Raw genomic sequence first — 23,098 nt, forward strand, 5'->3', positions numbered from 1 at the left:
TAATCACTGGGCTTTTTAAAAAATATTTTTGAGACAGGGTCGCATTATGCTGTTCAGTCTTGAGCTTACTTTGTAGCCCAAGTGGTCTCGAACTCACAGTGATACTACTTCAGCCTCCCAAGCTCTGGGATTATAGGTGTTCACCACCACGCCTGGCTAATTGCTGGGTTTTTGAGGCTATGGTTTCACAAAATAATGCAAAAACAGTTCCATACTGTTTAAAAATATTGATTATATATTGAAATGATCATGTTATGGCTTGTGTCTAGATGTGCCCTTAAAGTCTCATGCTGTCCTAGGGTGGGACTTTTTCAGAGGTGGCTGGATCTAGAATTTGTGATGCTGGAATTAATTCATGGTGCAATGCTAGGTTCAAGGGTGCTAGGATCAAAAATGTGAGTGCTAGGTGCCCTAAGAAGCCTGGATAAGACATAAGTGATAGAAAAATCTGTGGTTGTCCCTTGTTTGCTTTGCTACCTCTGCCCACCATGACCTGCTTTTCCTCTGTGATGCCCCTCTGCACTGCCACCCTGCCTTGGAGCCAGTTGATGATGGACTAAAACCTCTACAAACAGTGAACTAAATTAAGCTTTCCTTCTTTAACTTGTAGGTGTTGGGTATTTCATTTCAGCAATGAGAGGAGTAACTAACACAGGGCTCTTTTGAGTTAAAGGAAATACATTGATTATAACAAACTAAGTGTAGTGCCACAAGCCTGTAATTCTAGCACTCTGGGGAACTGAGGCAGGAGGGTCATAAATTCAAGACCAGCCTGGGTAACTTAGTGAATTAATGAGACCCTGTCTCAAAATTAAAAATAAAATAAATGAAAGGGCTGGGGCTATAGTTCAGTAGGAATGGCCTGGTACACGCCTCAGTATTGCCAATCTCCCGCCCCCGCTATCCCCTACTGAACCCAGGGATTTTGCAGTCACTAAATTGCGCGGGCTGGGTTATAACTTTCTATCTTCCTTCCTTAGCTTCCCAGACTGCTGTGTATCATAGGCTGGCACTGTCACACCTGGCTTGTTCTTATTTCTTTTAATGTGGCTGCTAAAAAATGTAACATTGCATCTGTGCCTTGATTATAGTTCTTGTGTACAGAGGTGGTGTAGTTAAACTCCTCCTTTAACAGATGAGATCACTGAGGTGCTGTTGTTCCCAGTAACCCTCCTTGCTCATGCCCTTGGGATCCCTGAAGTGGAGCAGGTGGGTCTGAAGCTCCCTGGCCTGCAGGCCTCAAGGGAAATATTCAAGACTCAAGGCATTAGCTGTGGTCTCTTTGGAGTGAAATAAAAAGCTAGCATAGGTGGAGACTCTCACATTGCTTTGTTTTGGTGCTGGAGATTGAACCCAGGGCCTTGTGCATGTGTGAGGTGTCACATTTCAAAAGCACTTTAAACTGGGGAGAAATCTGTGTAGCCCTAGACCTTTTCTCATCAATTGTGGTGCAGAGAAGCAGGTTAGTGTGGCAGGTGTGCTGATCACCACCTTAAATTCACGGTTTCCCCTTCTTTCCTTGAGGCCGTAGGATAAAACCTAGCCAGGCCCTGAAGCCTAGGAACAGCTATTCTAGGATTGTTTGACAAATAAACAAAAGCAAGTTTTAGGGAACTGGCTTGATAACCGAAGAGGAGTGGGCTGTGCTCAGAGGGAGGGGGAACGAGGCACCAAAGGGAAATTTCTGTATTTCATAATTCTGGTGCCCCCACTCCCATTAACCTGCATTGTCAAGCCTTAGGGGAAATAGTGCAGAGATAAGAGATCGGTTATCTGGCCGCATTTGGAACAAGTGGCTTTGCTGACACAACTCTGGAGCGGGTCGGAAACTTCTCAGCTTTTACCTGGCTTCAGCTGGGAGCAGGTGGTCACCTCTTCTATTTGGCCGCCTTGTACCTGAGCGATGGACAGAAAGGATAAGGCAGGGGAAAGGGGACAGAGGCCGGCCTGTCCCGCGGAGATCAGCAAGCAGCTGCTAGGATCTGGCTGGCTCTTTCCAGCTCCGGGGACCAGGACGCCAGGGGGAGACCGGGCGTGGCTCCCCCCAGCAGGTGACCGCCCACAGGCGGAGGAGGAGCGGGTCCACCGTGGCCCCTGCCGTACCCGGGAGCGACTGTGCTTCTGACGTCAGAGGTTGTAGCTCATTCCCTGGCAGCGTGGCTTTATTTTCATAACAGCCTGAGCAGCCTGGACCCGGGATAGGCGTGTCCTCTGCCCTGCCCCTGCCCCGCCCCTTGTCCCTGCGCTCACCCGCTGGCTCTCCCGCTCGCTCCCTCCCTCCGGCGACCGCCGCCTTTATAACTGCCCTGCGGGGCGAGGGCTGGACCCAAGGAGGCTGGTGAGACGCTGCTGCCTCAGGCTCCCCCAGCACCAGCGGTCTAGGGCTCCCCTCCAACGCGCGGGAGGCAGCGCCAAGCTCAGGGTGAAAGCCGGACACAAGGGTAAGTGGGGCGCAAGCCCCCGAGCGCACAGGGCCTGCAGACTGGATCCCTGAGGGACAGTGGCGCTTGGGGGCGGTGGGGGGCAGGTGAGGCAGAAATCTGGGTGACAGAGCAGACTACGAGAACAGCACATGCACATAAACCCAATTCCTCCAGCTTAACGCAACTCAGAATTTGTTTTCTGCGCTTCCCAGGCTAAAATCCAGGCAGAGAGTAAAGAGATCACCAGGGTTAGAGTTTCTGCTCAGATCCATCCTGCAAACTCTGAGTAAGTGGAAACCTGGCCAGGCAGGAGGAGATTAGTTCTGGGATCTGTTTGGGGAAGAGGAGAAAGAGAGGAAGATCCTAGAGGAAGGGAAGGGGAAGGGAGAGGGGCTCGGAAAAGGGGTGGTGATGTGAACAGGTTGAAGGAGTTGGAGGACAGCCACTGCTGTACGGAGAGGGAAAAGTTTCCACTTACTTTGCTCCTTGGCCACAAGCATGTCCTTCTGAATTTTGAGGAGTTGCTGCTTCACTCTGTGAGGTGGTGGGTGCCACGGTGTTCCCTCCTCTGGGAAGCAAAAGCTGTCACACCCCTTCTCCCTCCCTCTACTCCCCTGGCTCCTGTGAGCTTGGAGCCCTGGCAGACAGAGGCTGAACGTGCAGGAACAGCTCACCTTTCACAAGGGCAAGGTAGTACTTGGGAATGGCCCCAGTGACAAAGATGGCCCTTTCGGTACCCTTGGGAAGGGCCAGCAAACAGCCCAGTCGTACTGCGGGTCAGGAGGCCCTGTCCTGTGCAGGCCAGGGTTCTCTTCATTGGGTTTGCTCAGCACCAAATCTGTTGGAGGGCTCCTCACAGTCAGGCCCTGCCAGCAGGGGTCAGGACCTGGGGTGGATTCTTCCTGAAGGGGAATTCTTTTTTTTTGAAGGGGAATTCTTTAGCCACTCTAGATACTAGGGCCAGCAGCATGTGGGAGGGTACAGGTGCTGGAAGAGGGAAGGAATGAGAGGAAGGGTGGAGAGACCATACCTGAGAGCCAGAAGTGACTGCTTCAAAGGTAGGAGAGCAGAGGGCTCCACCACCCTGAAGAAAGCAGTGAGTCGAACAGTGTGGCTCCTAAGAGGAGCTCTCAACCTGGAGTCCAGGAGCCTGCAGTTTTGGTGACTGTAGGGACTTGTCCTCAGGCAAGGCCGGGCCTCGCCTCCTTATAAGAAGGGGGAAGACTTTAAGCTACTTTCCTGTATTAAGATTCTATCTGATCTAAAGAGCCAGGCGTGGTGGCTTGTCCCTGTAATCCCAGCACTCGGGAAGCTGAGGCAGGAGGATCATTGCAAGTTCGAGACCAGCCTGGGCTACAAAGTGAGCTCAAGGCCAGCCCGAACTGCATAGCAAGACCCCGTGTCAAAAAAGGCAAAAAAAAAAAAAACAAAAACAAAAACAAAAACAAAAACAAAAACAAAACAAAAAAATTCTATCTGCTCTGTATCTAAACATGTAGGAGTCTTGTCTGTATATTTTTGTTTTTTGAGGCAAGATCTCACTATGTCTTTCAGCTGGGTTTGAACTCTGTAGCACAGGGTAACCTCAAACTTGCAGTAATTCTCCTGCCTCAGCCTCCCCAGTGCTAGGGTTACAAGTGTGTGCCACCACACCTGGGGTTGGAATCTTCTTTGGAAGCTGCTTTTAATATATTCGATTTCTTAGTGGTAACTGAAGGTTTACAGAGAATGGAGAAGAATTTTGACTGTATGATTTTTTTTTTCTCTTTTCATTCTGGGTTCACAGCTATTTAGAAATTTACAGATTGAGCTGAGGAAATGCTGTGGTATTACAGAAAAGGATAAATGGAAGAGTATTTTTGCTCAAGAGGGACTTTGATTTCCAGAGTTGTTATGTTTGTTTCTACTTTTATTCCTGTTTATATAATATTGGGGTCAGAATATGCGGTCAGTACATTTCTTATTTTATAATTTCAGATTTTCCTTTGTGTTCTAAGATATGCTCATTTTTTGGTCCACATCCCATGACACTGACATAGACACAGTTGAATAAGGCAGGGGTAGCAAACTATGGTCTAAGGACCAAATGTGAGACATGCGCTTTTTATGTATCAGGTTTTATTGGAGCAGATGCGAGCTCATTTACCTGCTTGTTTGATAGAAAGGGGTGGGGGACAAAGCTTGCTTATTGGGTCTTTGTAGCATACATGTTTGCTGATCACTGACACAGAGAATCTGAATTATATGATTTATTTGTCTTTTTTTTTTTCTTTGGGACGGGGTCTATGCTGTTCAGGCTGGCCTTGAACTCTCTATGTAGCTAGACTGGCCTCAAACCCACAGTGATTTTCCTGCCTTAGTCTCTCAAGTCCTGGAATTATAGGTATGAGCCACCACACCTGGCTGAATTGTATGATTAATCATAGAGAACTAAAAAGATATGAAAACAGAGAATATTTCCTTTAGAGCATCCAAAAGCATTTATAAAAATTTACTGTACTATTATTTAATTTGTGTATTTTATTTGCCAAGGGCTGATAATGAAGTACTTGACTTCTAACTATAGTATTTCTTTTGGTTTCTCCTTCTTATTGATAGTTTTTTTTTTTTTTTTTGTACCGGGACTTGAACTCATGACCTCACACTTACCAGGCAGGTGCTTATGCTACTGAGCTAAATCCCTGGCCCTCTTATTGATAGTTTTCGTCTTAAATATTTTGGTGCAACATTACTTGGTACATGAAAGTTAACAATGGTTTTATCTTCAACATGGACTATTCCTATTCATGAAGCAAGCGTTTGGGTTCATATCATACCTTTTTTGTCTTGTCTACAACTTTTTGTGTTACTGAAATCTCAAATCCTGCTTAATTCTTTTAATCTTCTGGAAGCTATTTAAATTTGTGTGCCTGACTCATACTAACTTGGTGCCTGTTAGATAAATCGTAATAAATATGAGTGTTCTTTCTCTTCCATTTATTTTTGCCCTCCTGTGTTTCAGCCTTTCTCAATTCCTTTGTTTTAGGTGATTTTCTTATGGATAAAATAGTTTAATTTAGTGTTACCATTTACATTTATTGCAGTAGTAGTTGCTTGCAGTCATGATCTCACTTTAGGTTACCTGGTCTGCTCTTCCTCACTTCTTTCCCATTGGTCAGTGCATATTGCATTTTTAAATCTACGAGGCAACTAGGTAGATAGTAATGCCATTCTCAGTGCTTAGATACACCAGCTTTTATGGAGAAGTGATAAGTTTAAATTTGGACTTGTTGGATTTAGTGTAAATGCATTGTCATTAGTTTTTTTTAGGTTGTATGTTCCTTGAAGAGACTTGGCACATGTACAGAGCACCTGACAACTTCCTCTCCTTGAATCTCATTTCCCTTGCCCTCACCTACCCCCTAATTTCTGGGTCCTCTTACATTTTGAAATCAGTATTTAAATGAGGGCTCTTGGGGAGCTTTCAGATATCAGCATGTATCTTCACTTTATTCTCTTATTTGCTGGAAACTTCATGTCTCAGAATTCTAGCCATAAGAAATTTGGAAGCTTAATTCAAAATTTTAAGGTAAAAAATGATTTTGAGGGTCGGGGGTTTAGCTCAGTGGCCTAAATGCCTGCTTGGCAAATGTGAGGTCATCAGTTCAACCCCTGGCACCAAAAAAAAATTTTTTAAAAAAATATTTTATTTTTTATTTATTTTTTTGAATATTTTATTTTATATTCACATTAATCTGAAGTTTTCCTGCTCTGTTTAGAATGAACAGAAGATGGTAATACTGCCAGGAATCTGCCTGAATGTCCAAAAAATGAAATAAGCATAGTTTTTATACTTGTTTTGAGCTGCCCACGGTACTATGGTAGTTTATTTCCTTTAGTAACTATGGAAAGTCAATTCAGTGATGCTAGTCATATGTTACTCATCTAATGTTGTCATGATGCATCAGTTTTATGTCCTTAGGACTGGGATGGCCACTCGTAACAGGAGATCTGAGTGATGTCCCTGTGGATATTTTCCCTGTATATAATAATTTATCCTTCATCAAGGGCACAGAAATTTCTGTGAGACTCTTCCTTTAGAAGAACTTAGCCTGGACAAACATATGAGAATTAGCATCAGTGCATTTTCACCCTCAAAAACTTTTCCTTCCTATTACTCACACTTGCTTTTATGATCTGTGTCTAGATGTTTCCCCAAAGCCTCATGCAGTCATAGGTGGGGCTTTTCCAGAGGTTTCTGGATTTAGAATGTCTGACACTGGAATTGATACATGGTGCAATACTAAAATCAAGAGTCCTAGGATTAAGGGTTTGAGTGCTACCCAGTGTAAGTAGCCTGGATGAGATATAAAGGACAAAAGAGGCTGGGATTGTCCTTTCCTTGCTTCTGCTGTCTTATACTTGAAGCGAACTGTTTCTCTTTGGCGATGCCCCTCTGCTATGTGCTATTCTGCCTTGGAGCCAGACAAATACAGACTGAAATCTCTACAAACTATAAACTAGATAAACTTTTCCTCATTTAACTGATAAATGTTAGGTATTTTGTCTCGGCAGTGAGCAAAGTGAGACAAATTTGGCACCAGAGAAGTGGAGTTGTTGCTGTGATTGTACCTGACCATGTGGTTTAGGAGACTTTGGAGCTGGCTTGTGGGAAAGGGAAGAGTTAGAAAAGGTTGGTAGATGCTGGCTGAAAACCTAGAGCTGGAACCCCTGAGGCTGTACTTAATGGGAGATTCTGGCCAGACCTCAGATGATGAGAATGCTGATAGAAATTCTGCTGGTAAAGACCAAATTCAGGAGGTTTCTGTTGGAAAGGACTGCATTGGCTGTTGGACTCCAGATGATATGTGTTATGCCTTGGAAGAAAGTTTATCTATGTTTTGCTTGTGTCTAGAGACTTTTCTTGAGACTGAGATTACGGGTGGCAAATTAATCTGGCAGAAGAAATTTCAAGGCAATCTAATGTTGAGGCAGTGGCATGGCTGCTGTTAGGGGCTTTCAGCTAGATTTAAAATGAGAGTCAAGAGCAAAGAGCCCAGCAGAATGATTTAAAATGTTTTGAGTTTGCCCAGAAAGGAAGCTCCAGTGTGGACTGCAAAGATAGAGCAGGGATTGAACTCACAACCTTTCACTTGCCAGGCAGGCACTCACACTGCTGAGCTAAATCCCCAGCCTGAGCAGAGATCTTTATTGCTGCTATTGCTCTCCTACAGAAAGTAGGAGAGTAGAAAAGATGGCCTGAGAGCATCACAAGAAGCAGCAGGACGTTATCTTTTGCAGCCTCAACTGTAAAACTGTAAGGCTTTGCTTTCAGAAGAGAGCCCCGAGGGCAACATAGAATAGCAGAGGCCTAAAGAAGTTGTTCCTTGGGATTTGGTTAGGCACTGGACCTCTACAGCTAAAAGAGAAGAAATCCTAGCTACTGTTTCAACTGGCAGCAGACCTTGACATCATTCGTGTGGTGCTGGTTTTAGGAGCATGCAAAGTATAAGAGTTGTGGAGGTCAGGAAAGCTTCCACCCAGATTTCAGAAGAAGGCCTGGGAGGTCAGGCAGTGTACCTGTGAAGCTGGGAGTGTGAAGCTGAGAGCTCAGTGGGGACCCCAGAAGGTTGGAGAAGCCAGAAACATGGATTGTCATAGGAAAGCTGCCTGGAATGAACAAAGCCAGCCAAAGAAGGAAGCCATGGGACCTACAACCATCAGAAGTGCTGTAGGGGCAGAATCACCAAAGCCCTTTGGAGTTGACAATTTGTCACAGATTCCTGGGGATGCTGGAATTGGAACTCTGGGATTTAATGTTTGCCCTGTGAGACTTTGGGGTTGCTTTGTTCTTATTTCTGGCTATTTCCATTGCTAACTTTTAGAATGGAAATGTCTATCTTGTGCCATTAAATGTTGAAATGTTCTTTTAATTTGGAGAGGGGTTTTCAGTTAAGAGTTTGCCTTAAATTTATAAGAGATTTGGGACTTAGACTTTTCAACAATGCTGAAACTGTTAGGACTTTGACAACTCTTAGAGATGAACTAAATTAATTTTGCCTAAAAAGAATGTACAAGAGTCTTTGAGATGGCCAGGGTAGAATGTTATGATGTGTCTCTACATGTCCCTCCAAAACTTCGTGCAATCATAGGTGGGGCTTTTTCAGAGGTGGCTGGATTTAGAGTGTGTGATGCTGGAATTGATTCATGGTACAATGTTAGGATAAAGGGCACTAGGTTGAAAGTTGAAGGGTATGAGTGCTACCCATCTTAAGTAGCCTGGATAAGATGTAAGGGATAGAAAGAGCTGTGGTCTTCCCTTTTTGGCTTTTGCCTGTAATGAACTGTTTCTCCTCTGCAATTTCTGTCTGCCATGTGCCACTCTGCCTTGGAGCCTGTTAAATATTCACTGAAACCTCTACAAACTGTGAGCTAAATAAATCTTCCCTCTTTTAACTTGTGCGTTGAGTATTTTGTCTCAGCAATGAGAAAAGTAACTAAGTAACACTTGCTAATAAATAACTTGCTTTGGATAAATATTCATTTGGTCCAAAATATTTGCTTAGCAGCAACTGTGCAAAGCATATAACAAAGAGGATGCCAAAAAAAAAAAAAAAAGACCTGCTCTAGTAACTTATGAAGCTTGTTATCTGATAGGCTAGTCAGCATTGGTGTTAACTTATCACAAAAATACAGTGAGGACTGAGGACGTAGCTCAGTGGTAAAGTGCCTGCCTGGCAAGTGCAAGGCCATGAGTTTGATTCCCAGTATAAAAAACAAAAAAACAGTGAATGTTTCAACTAAAAAAAATTAGTACCAATTCCCTATTCGGATGGAAAATGCTCTTGGAATATTTACATCTTTTATGAATCATATAGTCTTCAGCAAATGACTTTGTGCCTCAGTTTTCTCAACTGTAAAAAGGGGGCATAATAGTAGGCTTGTTGTAAAGATTAAATGAAAGAGTGCAGGGATTAGGATAAACTTCAGGAGGACGCAGCTCTTGTCATTCCTAGATGGCTCCATTTGCATGTCCTGAATTTCTCTCAGGTCCACCAAAGCTGAACTTGGAGTCTCTCCTTAGCCCTCTGTCATGGGGCAATGGCAGCGCTCAGTTGCCTAAACTGGAAGTCAAGGAATGAACCTGGGTTCCTCTATTCCTCAAGCTCTGTCTGCTCCGCACTCACATAAGCCTCCTGCATTATCTATTCATCTTTCTTGCCCCTCCCCTGGGTTTTCTCCTCCATGAAGTAGAACCAGTTTTCTGTGTGCACCCAGGATTCCCTGAACTCTGTGATCCCTAACTCTATCTCGGTGTGACTGGCCCCATTCGTCCCTGAAGGGCAGGGACTGCGCTGGTGTGTGTGGATTGTACACTTAGAAGGTCCCTGAGACAAACTATGCATTTAAATGTTTCTTGATTGACAGGGAGAGTGGCTAAATGTAGGATTCCTTGTTTTGGAGACTTCTTAGCAAACCAGAGCTTGGCTATGATGGTTTAAGTGGAGGGAAGTTGGGGTAAGAGAGAAAACCTTTAGAGTCCAGGATGGTGATTGAGAGATGAAGTGAAGGACTGGATTATGATTGTCACTCTTCATGGTGCTGTCCCCTTCCCATGTGACAACAACTTCATCTATCCAGGAGTGAGCCTGTAAATAGAGTGCGGGGATATTACGTTTGCTAATATATGTAAAAACATGTAAAAGAGACAATACATGTTAAAATAGTAATGCTCAGCATAGTGCCCAGCTCAGGTGGTAGTTGCCATTATCTTTTATTATAACTATCATTGTTACTACTGATTGCATGGTGGATTTGAGAATAAAGAAAAAGTCAAAATGTTAGAAAATCACAAATTTATTTGGCTGAAATGGTGGAGAGGCTCAGCTTCAACAAACACTCAAGTTATTTGATGTCGTTCCTAAGGCAGTCTTCAGAGGAAGGAAGGTCATCATTTTTAGGTGACAGACTAAGGTAAATCTCATAAAGAAGAAGAAAAGATCAACATTCAGCAAAGTTTTAGGTCTCAAATAGCCCCCTGGGCAAACTTCCAGGCCGCCTGAGGTGCCTGCCCCACCTCTTTGGTGTGGAAGAAGAGTCTCAGATTGGAAACGAGATGAGCCAAGGCTCAGGAACTTTTGCCCTTGTCTTTGCGGAGCAGTCCAAGTCAGTGTTGCATGTGGTCAAGTCCCCGACTGCGGTCAGTATTGCTTCATCAACCTCTGGCTTTGTTCTTCAGCTGACTGCTCCTCTGGTGTGGGTCCTGAGACTCACTCTCAGATGCTTCAACCTAACCTCCAGCTGTGGTTTGGGGTTTGGTTAGAGGTCTATGGCATTTCTTGGTGACAAGAGATGGGGCAAGAAAGAGACTAGGGGACGGGCAAGGAGATCTGGTGGTGTCTGTCTCTGCAGTGATGCTCAGTGGAAGTGGCATGAACTTTGATCTCCTAGTTTAGCCGAAGGGACAGAAATTCTGAGGGGTTAAATGATTTGGCTCATGCATATCATGGCACCTAAAACACATTCTTCCTGAACAGCTCGGAGTAAACACAAAGAGTGGGGTTGACCTAATCATGCCTCCCTTCTTTATTCCCTTTTTGTCCTCTGGCTATGTTTTTCCTTTCACTCTTTTTCTCCCAACCATTTGCTCTTATTAAAACCTTGCTTGTACTCCAGACTGGTTCCAAAAAGGTTTAAGGCGATGTCAAGTGATTTCAGTTTCTCAGACCTGTGTGCTCGTTTGCTCACCTTCCTGGTGTCTCTCCCCATCCTGACTGCTCTCTGGACTCTCAGCACCTTTGTAATATGGGCTGGCTTGTTAATGACCCTGGTGAGTTTTATTTTGTGACCGGATGCAAAGTCCTTATGACATATGACCTTTCAGACCTGTTGAGCAATCCCTGTCAAACTGGGGAAGGGGTAGAGGAGAGTTAACAGAGGTGAATTAAAATGGTAATTGCAAAAAATTAGTCAGATAAAAAATATTTACTAAGAGATTCTTTTAAGAGGCATTTGGGGGGCTGGAGGCAGGGCTCAGAGGGTGAAGGCGTGCCTAGCAGGAATGGGGGTCTGGTGCAACCCCCAGTACCGAAAAATGAAACAAAACCCCAACAAGCCTAACTGGATATTTGATATTACAAAGCTTACTGTTAATTTTTTAAGTTTGGCTAAGAAGGAATTTTTAATATTTTAGAGAAATGTTCTGAAATACTTATGGATAAAGTTATGTGATACCCAGGGTTTGCTTAAAAATAACCTAGTGAGTGGGGTAGGGAATTAGTTGAAGTAAAATTAGTCATATGTTGATAATGTTTGAAATCAAGTGATGAATATCTGAGTTCCAGCTATAAAAATGTTTTTAGTAAAAATTAAAAGGCTTTTTTTCTTAAGTATCTAGTCCATGCTAGCCTCAAACTAGTGATCCTCCTGCCTGTTTCCTGAGTGCTGGACATATAAGTGTGTGCCACTATAGCAGCTTTTTTTCTTTATTTCTTTCTCTTCCTCCTTCTCCTCTTTCTCTTCCTCTTCCCTCTTCTTTTCTTCTTCTTCTTCTTCTTCTTCTTCTTCTTCTTCTTCTTCTCCTTCTCCTTCTCCTTCTCCTTCTCCTTCTCCTTCCTCTTCCTCTTCCTCTTCTTCTTCTTCCTCCTCTTCTTCTCCTTCATGTTTTAAAGGTGCTTGACTGGGAGGTAGGAGGTGGAGGTGAAATCAGGAGAGTTGGGTTTTCTCTTCTCTCCACCTCCCCCTGCCCATTGTTTTTCTTGGATCTTGTTTTGTGGGAGCCAAGATGCTCCAAGACACAATACCCCTCTACACAGCCTCATAAGAAGGGAGGAGCTAAAGCTCTAAGCTGGGGCACAAGTCTCTGCCTTCCTGTCCCTCTGTCCAATACTGGAACTGACTTTTAGGCAAATGCTTATTCAGTCTCTGTCAAGGCTTAGAGTCATCAGGTTCAAAGTCCTTCATAATCATCAGGGCATTATAATGGCAAGTGCTTGTCCACAGAGAGCAGTACTTTTAAGGGGTGGGAGGTGGAAATTAGCAGTGAGCCTCAGGGATGTGGAAGAATAAAGGATAAAGGGAAATCCTTTCCTTTGAGATACCACCCCGGTGAATCATCTGAGGTGTGGAGAAATGAAATGGAACAAGCAAACCAAGTGCACAGGGCCCTTGTCACTTCCCTTCCGCTTCTGCCCTTGAACAGAATTCTTCCTCATACCCATTCAAGGTGTGAGTGTGGGAGAGTCCTCTCTCATTTCACCACAGGATGGACCTTCAGGTGCTAAGACAGGTCAGACTTCAGTACTTGCATTTCAGGGGCTGCTTGTGTCTGACTTTTCTGTCCTGTTTCTCATCTGCCTCATCCTGCAGAGGTGGAACACAGCCCAGTCTTTTGTCTGTGCGCTCCTTTGGTAGAGATAGCACTGGCGTAAGGTCCAATTGGGTAGGGTGTGCAGGGACAGATTTGCAGTGAAGGGCGTGGGTGGAAAGTCTGTGACTGGAGTGGGAAATGTGTCTTTCCCTTCTACTGTGCTGGGGAGCTTTCTCTTTACCACCGAGGACCCAGATAGTGACTGGCACACACAAAGGGGCTCAGGAAACTATCAGTCGACTTTTCACTGCTATAATGAAATATCTGAGGGTGGATAAGCTTATTAAGGAAAATTTTTGGCTTATAAGGGGCTGCATCTGATGACATCCTTGCTTGCAGAGTCTGGAGGTGGCTCAGGGCATCACATGGTAAAAACAGTGAGTTGAGTCTGTACGTGTATTTCTTCTCTCTCCCTCTTATAAAGCCACCAGGATTCACTCATGGGGGCTCTATGCTCATGATTTTAACTAGTTGAATCATTTCTCAAATGCAAAAGCTCTGAACACCATAATTGGTTAAGTTTCTGCCCCCTTAATACTTCACATAGGGATCAAGTTTCTTTTTTTGAATTTTATTCTAAAGAGAAAAAAGAACTAACAGAAAAATCAACAAGCAAACAAATCAAAAAACACCAACAAAGAACAATGATAGCTATATAGGCTTTCAAAAAAGATGTTAGAGATTTAACAATTGTTATATTGCGTATTGTTATCTTCAAAATAGTTGCTCAGGTTACCGGATACAGGAATAAAACAAAACAGTAAAATGGAACAGAACACTGGATTTCAAAAACAAGACAGAAAGAAATCGCCCACAGTTGCTATAATACATATTGTTATCCTCCAAATAGATGCTCAGACTATCGGCTTTAGACCTGCAAAGTCAATCAAACAATACAAACACTAAATGATTATTATGATTTTACTTGAGTCACCAGCATCTCAGCCTGACTTCCTCTGAATTATCACTGTTTATTGGGGGTAGTGTGTGTGGGGGGGTGCTGCTTTTTTTGTTTCCCAGCTTGCATACCGGCTGGCTCACAGGAAGGTGTGGTTTGGTTTCTTGATCCTCTTCCTGTTCCCTATGGCAGCTGCCCTTAGGGATCAAGTTTCAGAACAGCTGGGTGTGGTGGTGAGGAATAAACCCGATTACACCTCAGCAGTGAATATTTGTTGAATGAATGACTATAAGAAGAATTAAGTTTAGAGACCCAAATTTCATTAAAAAGTTTGAAAGACAGATTTAAACATTATCTGGTATTATTTTATTCTAAAACACCATACATAATAATCTAACATATACATAGTAAATGCGTTTTTTGAGATGGGGTCTGACTGTGTTTCAGGCTAGATGGGAACTTACTATATATCTCAGACTGGCCTTAAACTCACATCAGTCCTCCTGCCTCAGCCTCCTGAATGCTGAGATTACAGGCATGTGCCCCCATGCCCAGTTTTACTATGCATTTGCATGGCATTCATCTATCTATCTATCTATCTATCTATCTATCTATCTATCTATCTATCTGTCATATCTACCTGATTTTTCTAATTGCTTTTTGAGTAAACTAATGCTGATATGACTATCTCATCTAATTGAAAAGATGATTTTTCTTTCTTTTCTTTTTTTTTGGTGATACTAAGGATTGAATTACTGAGCTCCACCCCTAGTCCTTAGCTTTTTCTATGTGTATGTGAGACAATTCCTCATTAAGTTGCCCAGTACAGTACACTAGTGAATTTCTCATTGCTGGCACAGTTACCCAACACACACAACTTGTGAAAGGGAAAGATTTATTTGGCTTACGGTTTCAGAGAATCCAGTGTTGTCAGCTGGCTCCAAGTCAGCAATAGGGTAAAAGATGGAAGCAGAGCAGAGAAACAGTGCCCGAGGGGAAAGGGGCCAAGGACCAGATACGGCCCCAAGGTACACCTCACAACTCATGCAGTCAGCCAGAAGCGTGCCCTGCTAATTCCCTAAGTAGCTCCCAAGCCAATCAAGTTGACAGCCATAACAGTCACATCCCACTTGTTGTCAGCTTGACATTCAAATACAGCTCTTTAAATCATATTTAATATCCAGATGAAGGAAAAAAATCCAAATAAAGACAATTGCAAGTTCATAATTCCACCTGACATGATACAGCCGTCATGAATATAAACCAAAATGCAATAATCCCATGCCCAAAACCCCAGTAGTTCCAGCATTTCTTAAAAGTCAAAGTCAAAGTTTCTTTTGAGACTCAAGGCAAACTCTTAGTTGTGAACCTTTATAGAAATTGAAAACAAGTTACAGAACTCCTGGCTACAATGGTATAGAATAAACATTTGCATTCCAAAAGGGCAAAATAGGGGGATAGAAAACAATTAGGCCAAAACAAGACCAAAACCCAGCACGGAAAATGTTACATCTTGTAGTTCCACATCCAGCATCCAGGGCACAGGGTAGTGATGTGTGATCTCAGAAGTCTTGGGTGGCCCATGCCTACGTTCTTGCCTATTGCGGTGCACACAGCCTCTGTGTTGGGCTGGCTCCTTCCACTGCTGCTGGCTTTCCTCAGTGTACAGTCTGCATTCCTGGCATCTCTACCTTCCTGGCGTCTCCAGTGCACCCTCACCTTTATTCTCACAGCTTTAAGCATTGTGCTCCCAGGAGCTCACTCCATCCTTCTTTCGTCCTATTTTCTTTTTATTTTTGGTGTTTTGAGACAGGGTCTCATTATATAGTAAGCTGGCCTTGAACTTGAGATCCTCTTGCCTCAGCCTCCCGAGTGCTGGGATTATAGTGTGCGCCACCTCACCAGGCTTGTTTCTGATTTCTCGTTGCACACTGCCTGTCCCTATGTGACTATAGAGGAGGTTGAGGTGTTTATTCTGCATCTCCATGGAGGTGGCCTCCATGAGCTTTTCTTCCTGGCTGTTATGGTTTATCTTTAGATGTCTCCTAGAGCCTCATGCAGTCTTTGATGGAGCTTTTTGCAGAGGTGGCTCAGTCGAGAGCATGTGATTGAGTCTTGGTACATTGCTGGGATTGAGGGTAGGTGATTGCTGGATCAGTCCACTGACTGGGTTGGCACCACCCTATCCTGGTAGACTGGATACAATGTAAGGAACACAAAGAGGTGTGTCCTCCTCATCCCTGTTGGTTTTTCTGTCTTTTGATGCCATGAAATATTGCCCCTCTACCATGTGCCACCCTGCCTTGGAGCTCAGCCAAGTATGAACTGAAACCTCTACAAACTGTGAGCTGAATAAACCTTTCCTCCTTTAATTTTGGGTGTCAGGTATTTTGTCTCAGCAACAAGAGAAAAGTAACTAATATACTGGCTTTAGCCACCTTTGACTAGTGAGCCATCCCACCACAAAACAAAAAACTAATGAAAAAGATTCCATGCACAAGTAATGCATAGTAAATAAAAAAGAATAATGTGTTAGAAGCTTATACACAGGAAAATAATACAGATAAAATACATGGTTTATTCAGAAACTGCTAGGACTATAGTAGTATCTAGCAATGTTGAATTCCAATAGCTTCCTTAATTTACCTTGAAATCTGAGAGCCATCAGTTTTGAGGAAGTGTGGAAACTCCCTTCTTTTCAGGTTCCTGATTTATCTTCTCATTGTTCCCTGAATTGCTAGGATTTAGATGATGGGAGTTAGGTGAACAGTTGGGTTGAAAATTCATCAGGAGGGTGTAGGGCTGAGAAAGGATGGTTTTCCCTGAGAAATTAAGGACAGATGTGTAGGAAGTCAGTTGTGGGATATCCAGGAAATTCCTGATGATCCCAAGTGGGTGAATTTGTTACCTGATTGTGGATCACCTATTAAGTTGGAGCTCCTAGCATTCTTGGGACTGGACTACAAGAGGAATCAGGACCATAATGGGCATCTGAGAAGGAAGGGAGGGGAAGCTGGGGAGGAACAGGTTGCATTTTAAGGTCACTTAGGTAGAACTTATCTGAGAGTATCCTTAGCTCAGAGCATGGATCATGGAGCCAACAGGCTGGGGTTCAGGAGTCTGAGGTTGTAGCTCAGTGGTAGAACACTTGCCTACATGCACAGGGTTGATCCTAGAACTTCTAAAAAAAAAAGGCATATATATGTGTATCTTGTAACTGGGCTTCTTTCTTGTTTCTTTATCTGTAAAATAAGGGTAATTTTTTTTTTACTTTTTGAGACAGGGTCTCATTGTGCAGTTCAGGCTGGCCTTAAACTTACTTTGTAGCTCAGACTGGCTTTGAACTCTTAATGATCCTTCTGCCTCAGCTCCTGAGTGCTGGGTGTGTAGGTGTGTGCGTAGCAACCAATAGGGGTAATTTATTTTTTAGTTTCTATTTTAAAAAGAATAAAATAAAAAACAAAGCAGAATAAAGCTAATCAGAACAGAACAATGAAAACAAATAGGACTTCAAAACAAGATAATAGGGAATCAATAATCGCTCCCATCATACCTCTTTTCTTCCAAGTAGCTGTCCATATCTTCAGACATAATAAAATCAAACAAAACTGGACAGAATAAAACCAAGTAAAGCAAAAGAATGAAAGTATATTTTAAAGAGAATAAAACCATGAGCCAGGGATTTAGCTCAGTAGCATAAGCGCCTGCCTGGCAAGCATGAGGTCATGAGTTAAATCCCCGATATCTAAAAAAAAAAAAAAAAACCAAACAAAATAAAACAGAATAAAACCATTCTAAAAATTTTTTTTTTTTTGCCTTTTTTGTTTTTATCGGTACCGGGGATCGAACTCACGACTGCCTGCTTGCAAGGCAGGCGCTTATGCCGCTGAGCTAAATCCCCAGCCCCAAAACCATTCTAAATAAAACAGTAAAGTGATACAAGATTTCAAAACACGACAATAGGAAATCATCAATGGCTACCATAATGCCTCTTGTTATCTTCAAAATTGCTGCCCAGTCCATCAGTCATAATAAAATCAAACAAAACAATGAAACCAATCAAAACAGAACATCGAATAAAACAACAAAAGGGTAGCTTTTACCTTACAGCGTTTCTATGAAATTAGATTAATTACTATCTGTGTAAGGTGATTGGAAGTCACAATCTGACTCATATCAGTAAAAACAATTGTGTTAACTTCAAGTTTAGCTATTTCCATGTTTGCGAATTACTAAGAAAACACTAAGCTCAAAATATCAGTGACCTTGGCAGAGTCTTTGTGATTTTTTTTTTTTAAATGAGGCTCTGAACTACCTTCATAGCATCCTGGGTCCTCTGGCTTCAAGGTGAAGTGTCACACAGTTAAACTGGGTGAAAAGAAGAGTATCAGATGTGTTTCTTCCCTTCCCTTGTCTTCAGAACTGACCACAAGAAGTAAGGGAGAAAAATCAATAGTTTGATGTGGTGAATTTGCCAGGTGTGATGGTACACACCTATGATCCCAGGGCTCTGGGAATAAAAAATGAACAAGGTGGGGATGTAGCTTCTTTTTTTTTTTTTTGGTACCAGGGATCGAACTTCCAACCTCATGCTTGCTAACCAGGCGCTTATGCCATTGAGATAAATACCTAGCTAGGATGTAGCTTATTGCAAAGGCCCTAGGTTAAATCCCCAGCTATTCCCCACTTGCTGCAAAAAAGTAGCAGCTAAGGGTGACACTGGCTAAATGGAGGATGCTCCCTCCATCCTTTCTTAGTCCTCTGTCTGTCCGTCTTTAAGAGACTCACCCTTTCTTTTGACTTTGTTTTACACAGGGCCAAAATGACCACTCAGTCCCCCAGCGGTTGCCGCTCAGACCTGGACCCCAGGTACCACAGACTTTGTGACATGGAAGAAAGCTGGGGCATCGTCCTAGAAACATTCGCCGGGTTGGGGGCCGTGACGTCGGTGGCCTTCATGTTCACTCTCCTGGTCCTCATCAGCAAGGTGCAGGACTCCAACAGGCGCAGAATGCTGCCGACCCAGTTTCTCTTCCTCCTCGGCGTGTTGGGGGTCTTTGGCCTCACCTTTGCCTTCATCATCAAACTGGACGGGGGCACGGGGCCCACACGCTTCTTCCTCTTCGGGGTCGTCTTTGCCATCTGTTTCTCTTGCCTCCTGCTCCACGCTTTCAACTTGAACAAGCTCGTCCGCGGGAGGGAGTCCCTGTCCTGGCTGGTGACTCTGGGCTTGGCTCTGAGCCTCAGCTTGGTGCAGGATGTCATTGCGATCGAATATACCGTCCTAACCATGAACAGGACCAACGTCCATATCTTTTCTGAGCTTTCCGCTCCTCGTCGCAATGAAGACTTCGTCATGCTGCTCATCTATGTCCTCTTCTTGATGCTGCTGACCTTCTGCACATCCTCCTTCATCTTCTGTGGCTCCTTTGCTGGCTGGAAGAGACACGGGTTACACATCTTCTTCACCATGTTCTTCTCCATCGCCGTCTGGGTGGCGTGGATCGCCCTGCTCCTGGTTTCTACCCTGGACTCCATGTGGGATGACACCATCCTCAGCACAGCCTTGGTTATCAACGGCTGGATTTTCCTGCTGTTTTATGTCATACCTGAGTTTATAGTCATCCCGAAGCAACGCAAACCCGTGGATTACCCGCTGGAAGATGCTTTTTGTACACCCCAAGTCATGAAGCAGAGCCGTGGTATGGAGAACAGAGCATACTCTCAAGAGGAAGTCACTCCAGGTAGGAACGAGAGACTCTTGGTGGAGAGATGGGGCGGGATACTGTGACTGTAAGGAGCATGCAGCATTTTCCTAGGTTAAAGAGAACAGAGAGGTTCACTGAGCGTCCTACCTCATTTAAAATCATCCAGTTAGTTAGAGAAAAGTAGAATCAGAAGTTGTCCTTTAAGGCTTTCATTTCAGTACTTTCTACACAACATCTGATCAGTGTCTCTTCATCAACATGAGATAAGGCAAAAGAAAGGGAAAAATCCGAGTGAGCAGCTTTGGCAAAGATGGTGACTTTATTAAAAAGATAAGTAGATATTCCTTCCAGCAATATGGAGCCTTGGTGAAGCTGAGTGCAGAGAGCCAAGCCATGATCACAGAGTTCAGAGAGGAAAAAGTCTTTTTGTCATAAACCAGCAGGAATCTTCATAATGTTACCGAGGGCTCTAATTTTGCAGCAACAGCCACATTTGATTATGTGTCTCGGGGCCCATGGGACAGAGGGAGGGAAGAGATTTTCTGTGACATTAATGAATCAGATAGATTTTGCTCCTACCTGCAGTTGTTATAAAGGCCAGATGCTTGTGCTGATGTTGTCCTAAGAGAAGAAGCTACATGAGCCAGAAACTGCCTTTGCATGTAGGGATCAGTTCACTAGCTTACTGGGAGCACTTTGATCTTGGAAAATGTAATTCCAGTGAGGAGGGGATCATTCCTGGACAGGAATCAGGGACCTTCAAGGCCTGGTTCTCAGCCCCAGCTAAATGAAAGTCTTTTCACCTTCCCGTAGAACCTGGGGCTTCTCCCTGTGGCCGTGATCTCTCTCCCAGGCAGGTGAAACCTGGAGGCAGAGAGGACACTCCACCCCTCCTGTGGATTCCTAGGGCTTTGCTCTGTCCCCTCACTCTTGGTCTCCTTTTGATTGACCCCTACCAACTCCTCCTTGACTTTCATTTTTGGAGCCACTATTAGTTTATTCTCCCCAGAACAGCCACCATAGTGCACACATTCCTCAGGGGATCCCCACAATCCATTGCATCATGTGAGACCTGCAGTGAGGCTTCCATGCCATTGGAGCCTCATGCCTCTGTGTTGGCACAAAGATGTGACTGTGTCCCCTGGCTTGGCCTTCTTCCCTCGTCTCCAGACCTGAGCATTCCCAGTCTCCCACAGGTCTGCTCTGCTTGTATTATCTGCGGAATTTTGAAATGCTCTTATCAGTGTATGTCTCATTCACTAGATATTTGTGTTCATCATACATTCGTAAGTCTGCAGGGTGAGCCACGGGGCAGGGATGATTGTAGTTAACCCGTGTATGCTTCACAGTATCTCACATATCGAAGTATTTTTGAGCACAGTGGGCAAGAAATTGGGTAGGAAATAAATGAACTGATTAAAATTGCCTTAATGATGATGGCATGTGTTGACTTTTGTTTCCAAGTTTAAAACCCCTTGATTTCCTCCAAAATACAATGAAACCAATTGCTCATAAATTTGTCCCTTGCTTTCCTCGTCAGGCAGTTAAGGAGATGCAGAGATCCCCAGTGAGATTTGCTCTAGGTTCTACTGCTGACCAGAGCTCTATGGGAAAATATTTTTAAATAATTTTTCAAATATGCTTTTACAGTGGTCCTAGAATGAGGTGGGGCTGCTATCCACAGTTTGGAAAGGAGTTTTCCTAGTGATCGCATGCTGCTAATCATCCATTCAATCAATATTGTGCTTTGCCAAAAAACCTATATATACATAGCTGGTGCCTGGTTTCTAGACCTCTCCTAAAGTCTACTAGAGAGACAAAGGGGCAAGCTGTCACAGACACACTGCAAGGGCTGCAAAGGAGCGGCAAGTTGCGTGACCTCATGCTTTAATTTCTCCTTCCCTTGTGTTTCAGGTTTTGCAGAGACCGGAACGCAGCATGCTCCTTACTCCACCCATTTCCAGCTACAGGTGACTGATCTTTGTTTTTCCTTATAAGCAACATTCACAGCCCAGGGACACTTATTCTTTGGCAACAGAAGTTGTCACCATTCCAAGGGGCACCTTGAGAGATGATCTGTCTACTTCCTGGCAGTCTGGGGGGAGGGTGGATTGCTGGGGGTAGAATGGGGAGAGATCGGGAGAAAGGAAAGGGAATTAGGCCCTTGCCCATATTGGAAAGTTGTTTTAATGGCTGAGGACAGATTGGGCATGGTGGTGCACACCTGTAATCTTAGCATTCAGGAGGCTGAGGCAGGAGGATTGCCTGAGTTCAAGGTTAGCCTGGGGTGTGTAGCAGGACTCTGTCTGGAGGGAGGGGTGAGTGGGAACAAACATTGGAATTGTGTAGGCTTCATGATATGGTGCGTCTTTTTCAGGATCGGACACCTAAAAATGATTTCTCCATTCCACGGGCCCACACTAAGCGTAGCCCTTACAATAACTACGAAGGAAGGAAAGAGAACAGTTAGCTCTGTTCTGATGGATGGCAGATCCAGCTGGAGCCGAAAGGGATGTGTGCTGAATCTGGAATCTTCTAGAACTGTACAGAGTATCACAGGAGGGCTCGCGCCTTCCCAGCCCCAGCCACTGCTCTGTTGTGCTGGTGATGCTGGTGGCCAATAAGACTGGTTCTTTGCAGCATCGTCGTGTTTTCCTGTGTCCCACACTTGTTTGGAGTGGAAGTCTCAGGCAGCTCAGGGTCAGACTCTTGTTACTCTCTCATGCGTGACTAAAGGTTTGGTCATCTGACTGCACACTGGCCAACACAGCTTTGGGAGCCCACTCATCTAACCCATGGTGGGTTTTGTGAGGATGCTTTGGCCCAGCACAGAACTGTGTATCTGAGCAAAACCAGCCAACCTGGGTCTCAGCCCATCCAGTCTAACTCTACCCTGGGAGCCAACTCCCCTTTCTGCCTCTCTACCAAGGTCAGGATAAAGGTCATCCTAACGCTGCTCCTGGAGTACGGCCCATGCAGCTCCCCAGAACTGGTTCACGGGATGCCCCTCTTGTGTCCTTGGCTTCTGTCAGCCTCAGACCTAATCACACCCACCTGGGGGCTTTGTCAGGCGTTCTTCTGGACCTCACAGGCACAGACAAGCCCAGCTTCCCCTGGGGAGGAGAACTGTGCACTGTCCCTGCTGTAAATTCCCGGCATAGGTTACTTTCCCATCCCCTTGTTCCTTGGCTTCTGTAAATAGAGTTTTTCACTATGTTCACCTGCGGAATTCTGTACCTGGGCATTGTCTACACTTGGGAATGTTTGTTGTGTGGTAAGTTATTTGCCTGAATATGCAATAAAGATTTGGCAGCAATTCTTCTGTCTTTCTGATTTTACTTTATCGTATTTTGGGCACTGAACCCAGGTTGTCACACAGAGTGTAGCTCTAACACTGAGCTACACTCAGCCTCGGTGGCCACATTTATTACTGTAGCACAGCAGCGGCACAGGCTGAAGGCGGCTGAGTCTGATGCCGGGGAGAACCCGCAGGCCCCTCTGAGGACCTCAAGTTGGAGCTGCAGCCCAGGCCAGTTCTCCTGTGCCCCTCCTTCCCTTTGTTACGTGTAAGAGGGTGAAGCTGCAGGTTTTGAAGCTGTGAAGGCTGAGAGAGCAGGAAGGGTTATGAATCTTTAGAGGCTGCTGCAGCAGAGAGGTGGGTGGCATGCGTGGCATGGGCTTGGCAACCCCAGAAAGACAGGGCTACCTCAGTGCCAGTCTC

General features: G+C 44.4%; 1 protein-coding gene across 1 annotated transcript; it reads left to right on the plus strand.

Annotated features, from left to right (window-relative positions):
* Positions 1–2,240: 2,240 nt before the first annotated feature.
* Positions 2,241–22,693, plus strand: Gprc5a (G protein-coupled receptor class C group 5 member A). Its single transcript, XM_063238250.1, has 4 exons — positions 2,241–2,441; positions 18,485–19,413; positions 21,292–21,347; positions 21,755–22,693. Exons 2-4 carry the CDS (start codon positions 18,492–18,494, stop codon positions 21,845–21,847), a joined length of 1,071 nt encoding a protein of 356 aa, XP_063094320.1. The 5' UTR covers positions 2,241–2,441; positions 18,485–18,491; the 3' UTR covers positions 21,848–22,693.
* Positions 22,694–23,098: the final 405 nt, after the last annotated feature.

The sequence above is a fragment of the Cavia porcellus genome, unplaced genomic scaffold (assembly GCF_034190915.1).
Source record: "Cavia porcellus strain 051 isolate PalLab524CR breed Dunkin Hartley unplaced genomic scaffold, mCavPor4.1 scaffold_27, whole genome shotgun sequence".
In the NCBI taxonomy this organism is placed as follows: Eukaryota; Metazoa; Chordata; class Mammalia; order Rodentia; family Caviidae; genus Cavia; species Cavia porcellus.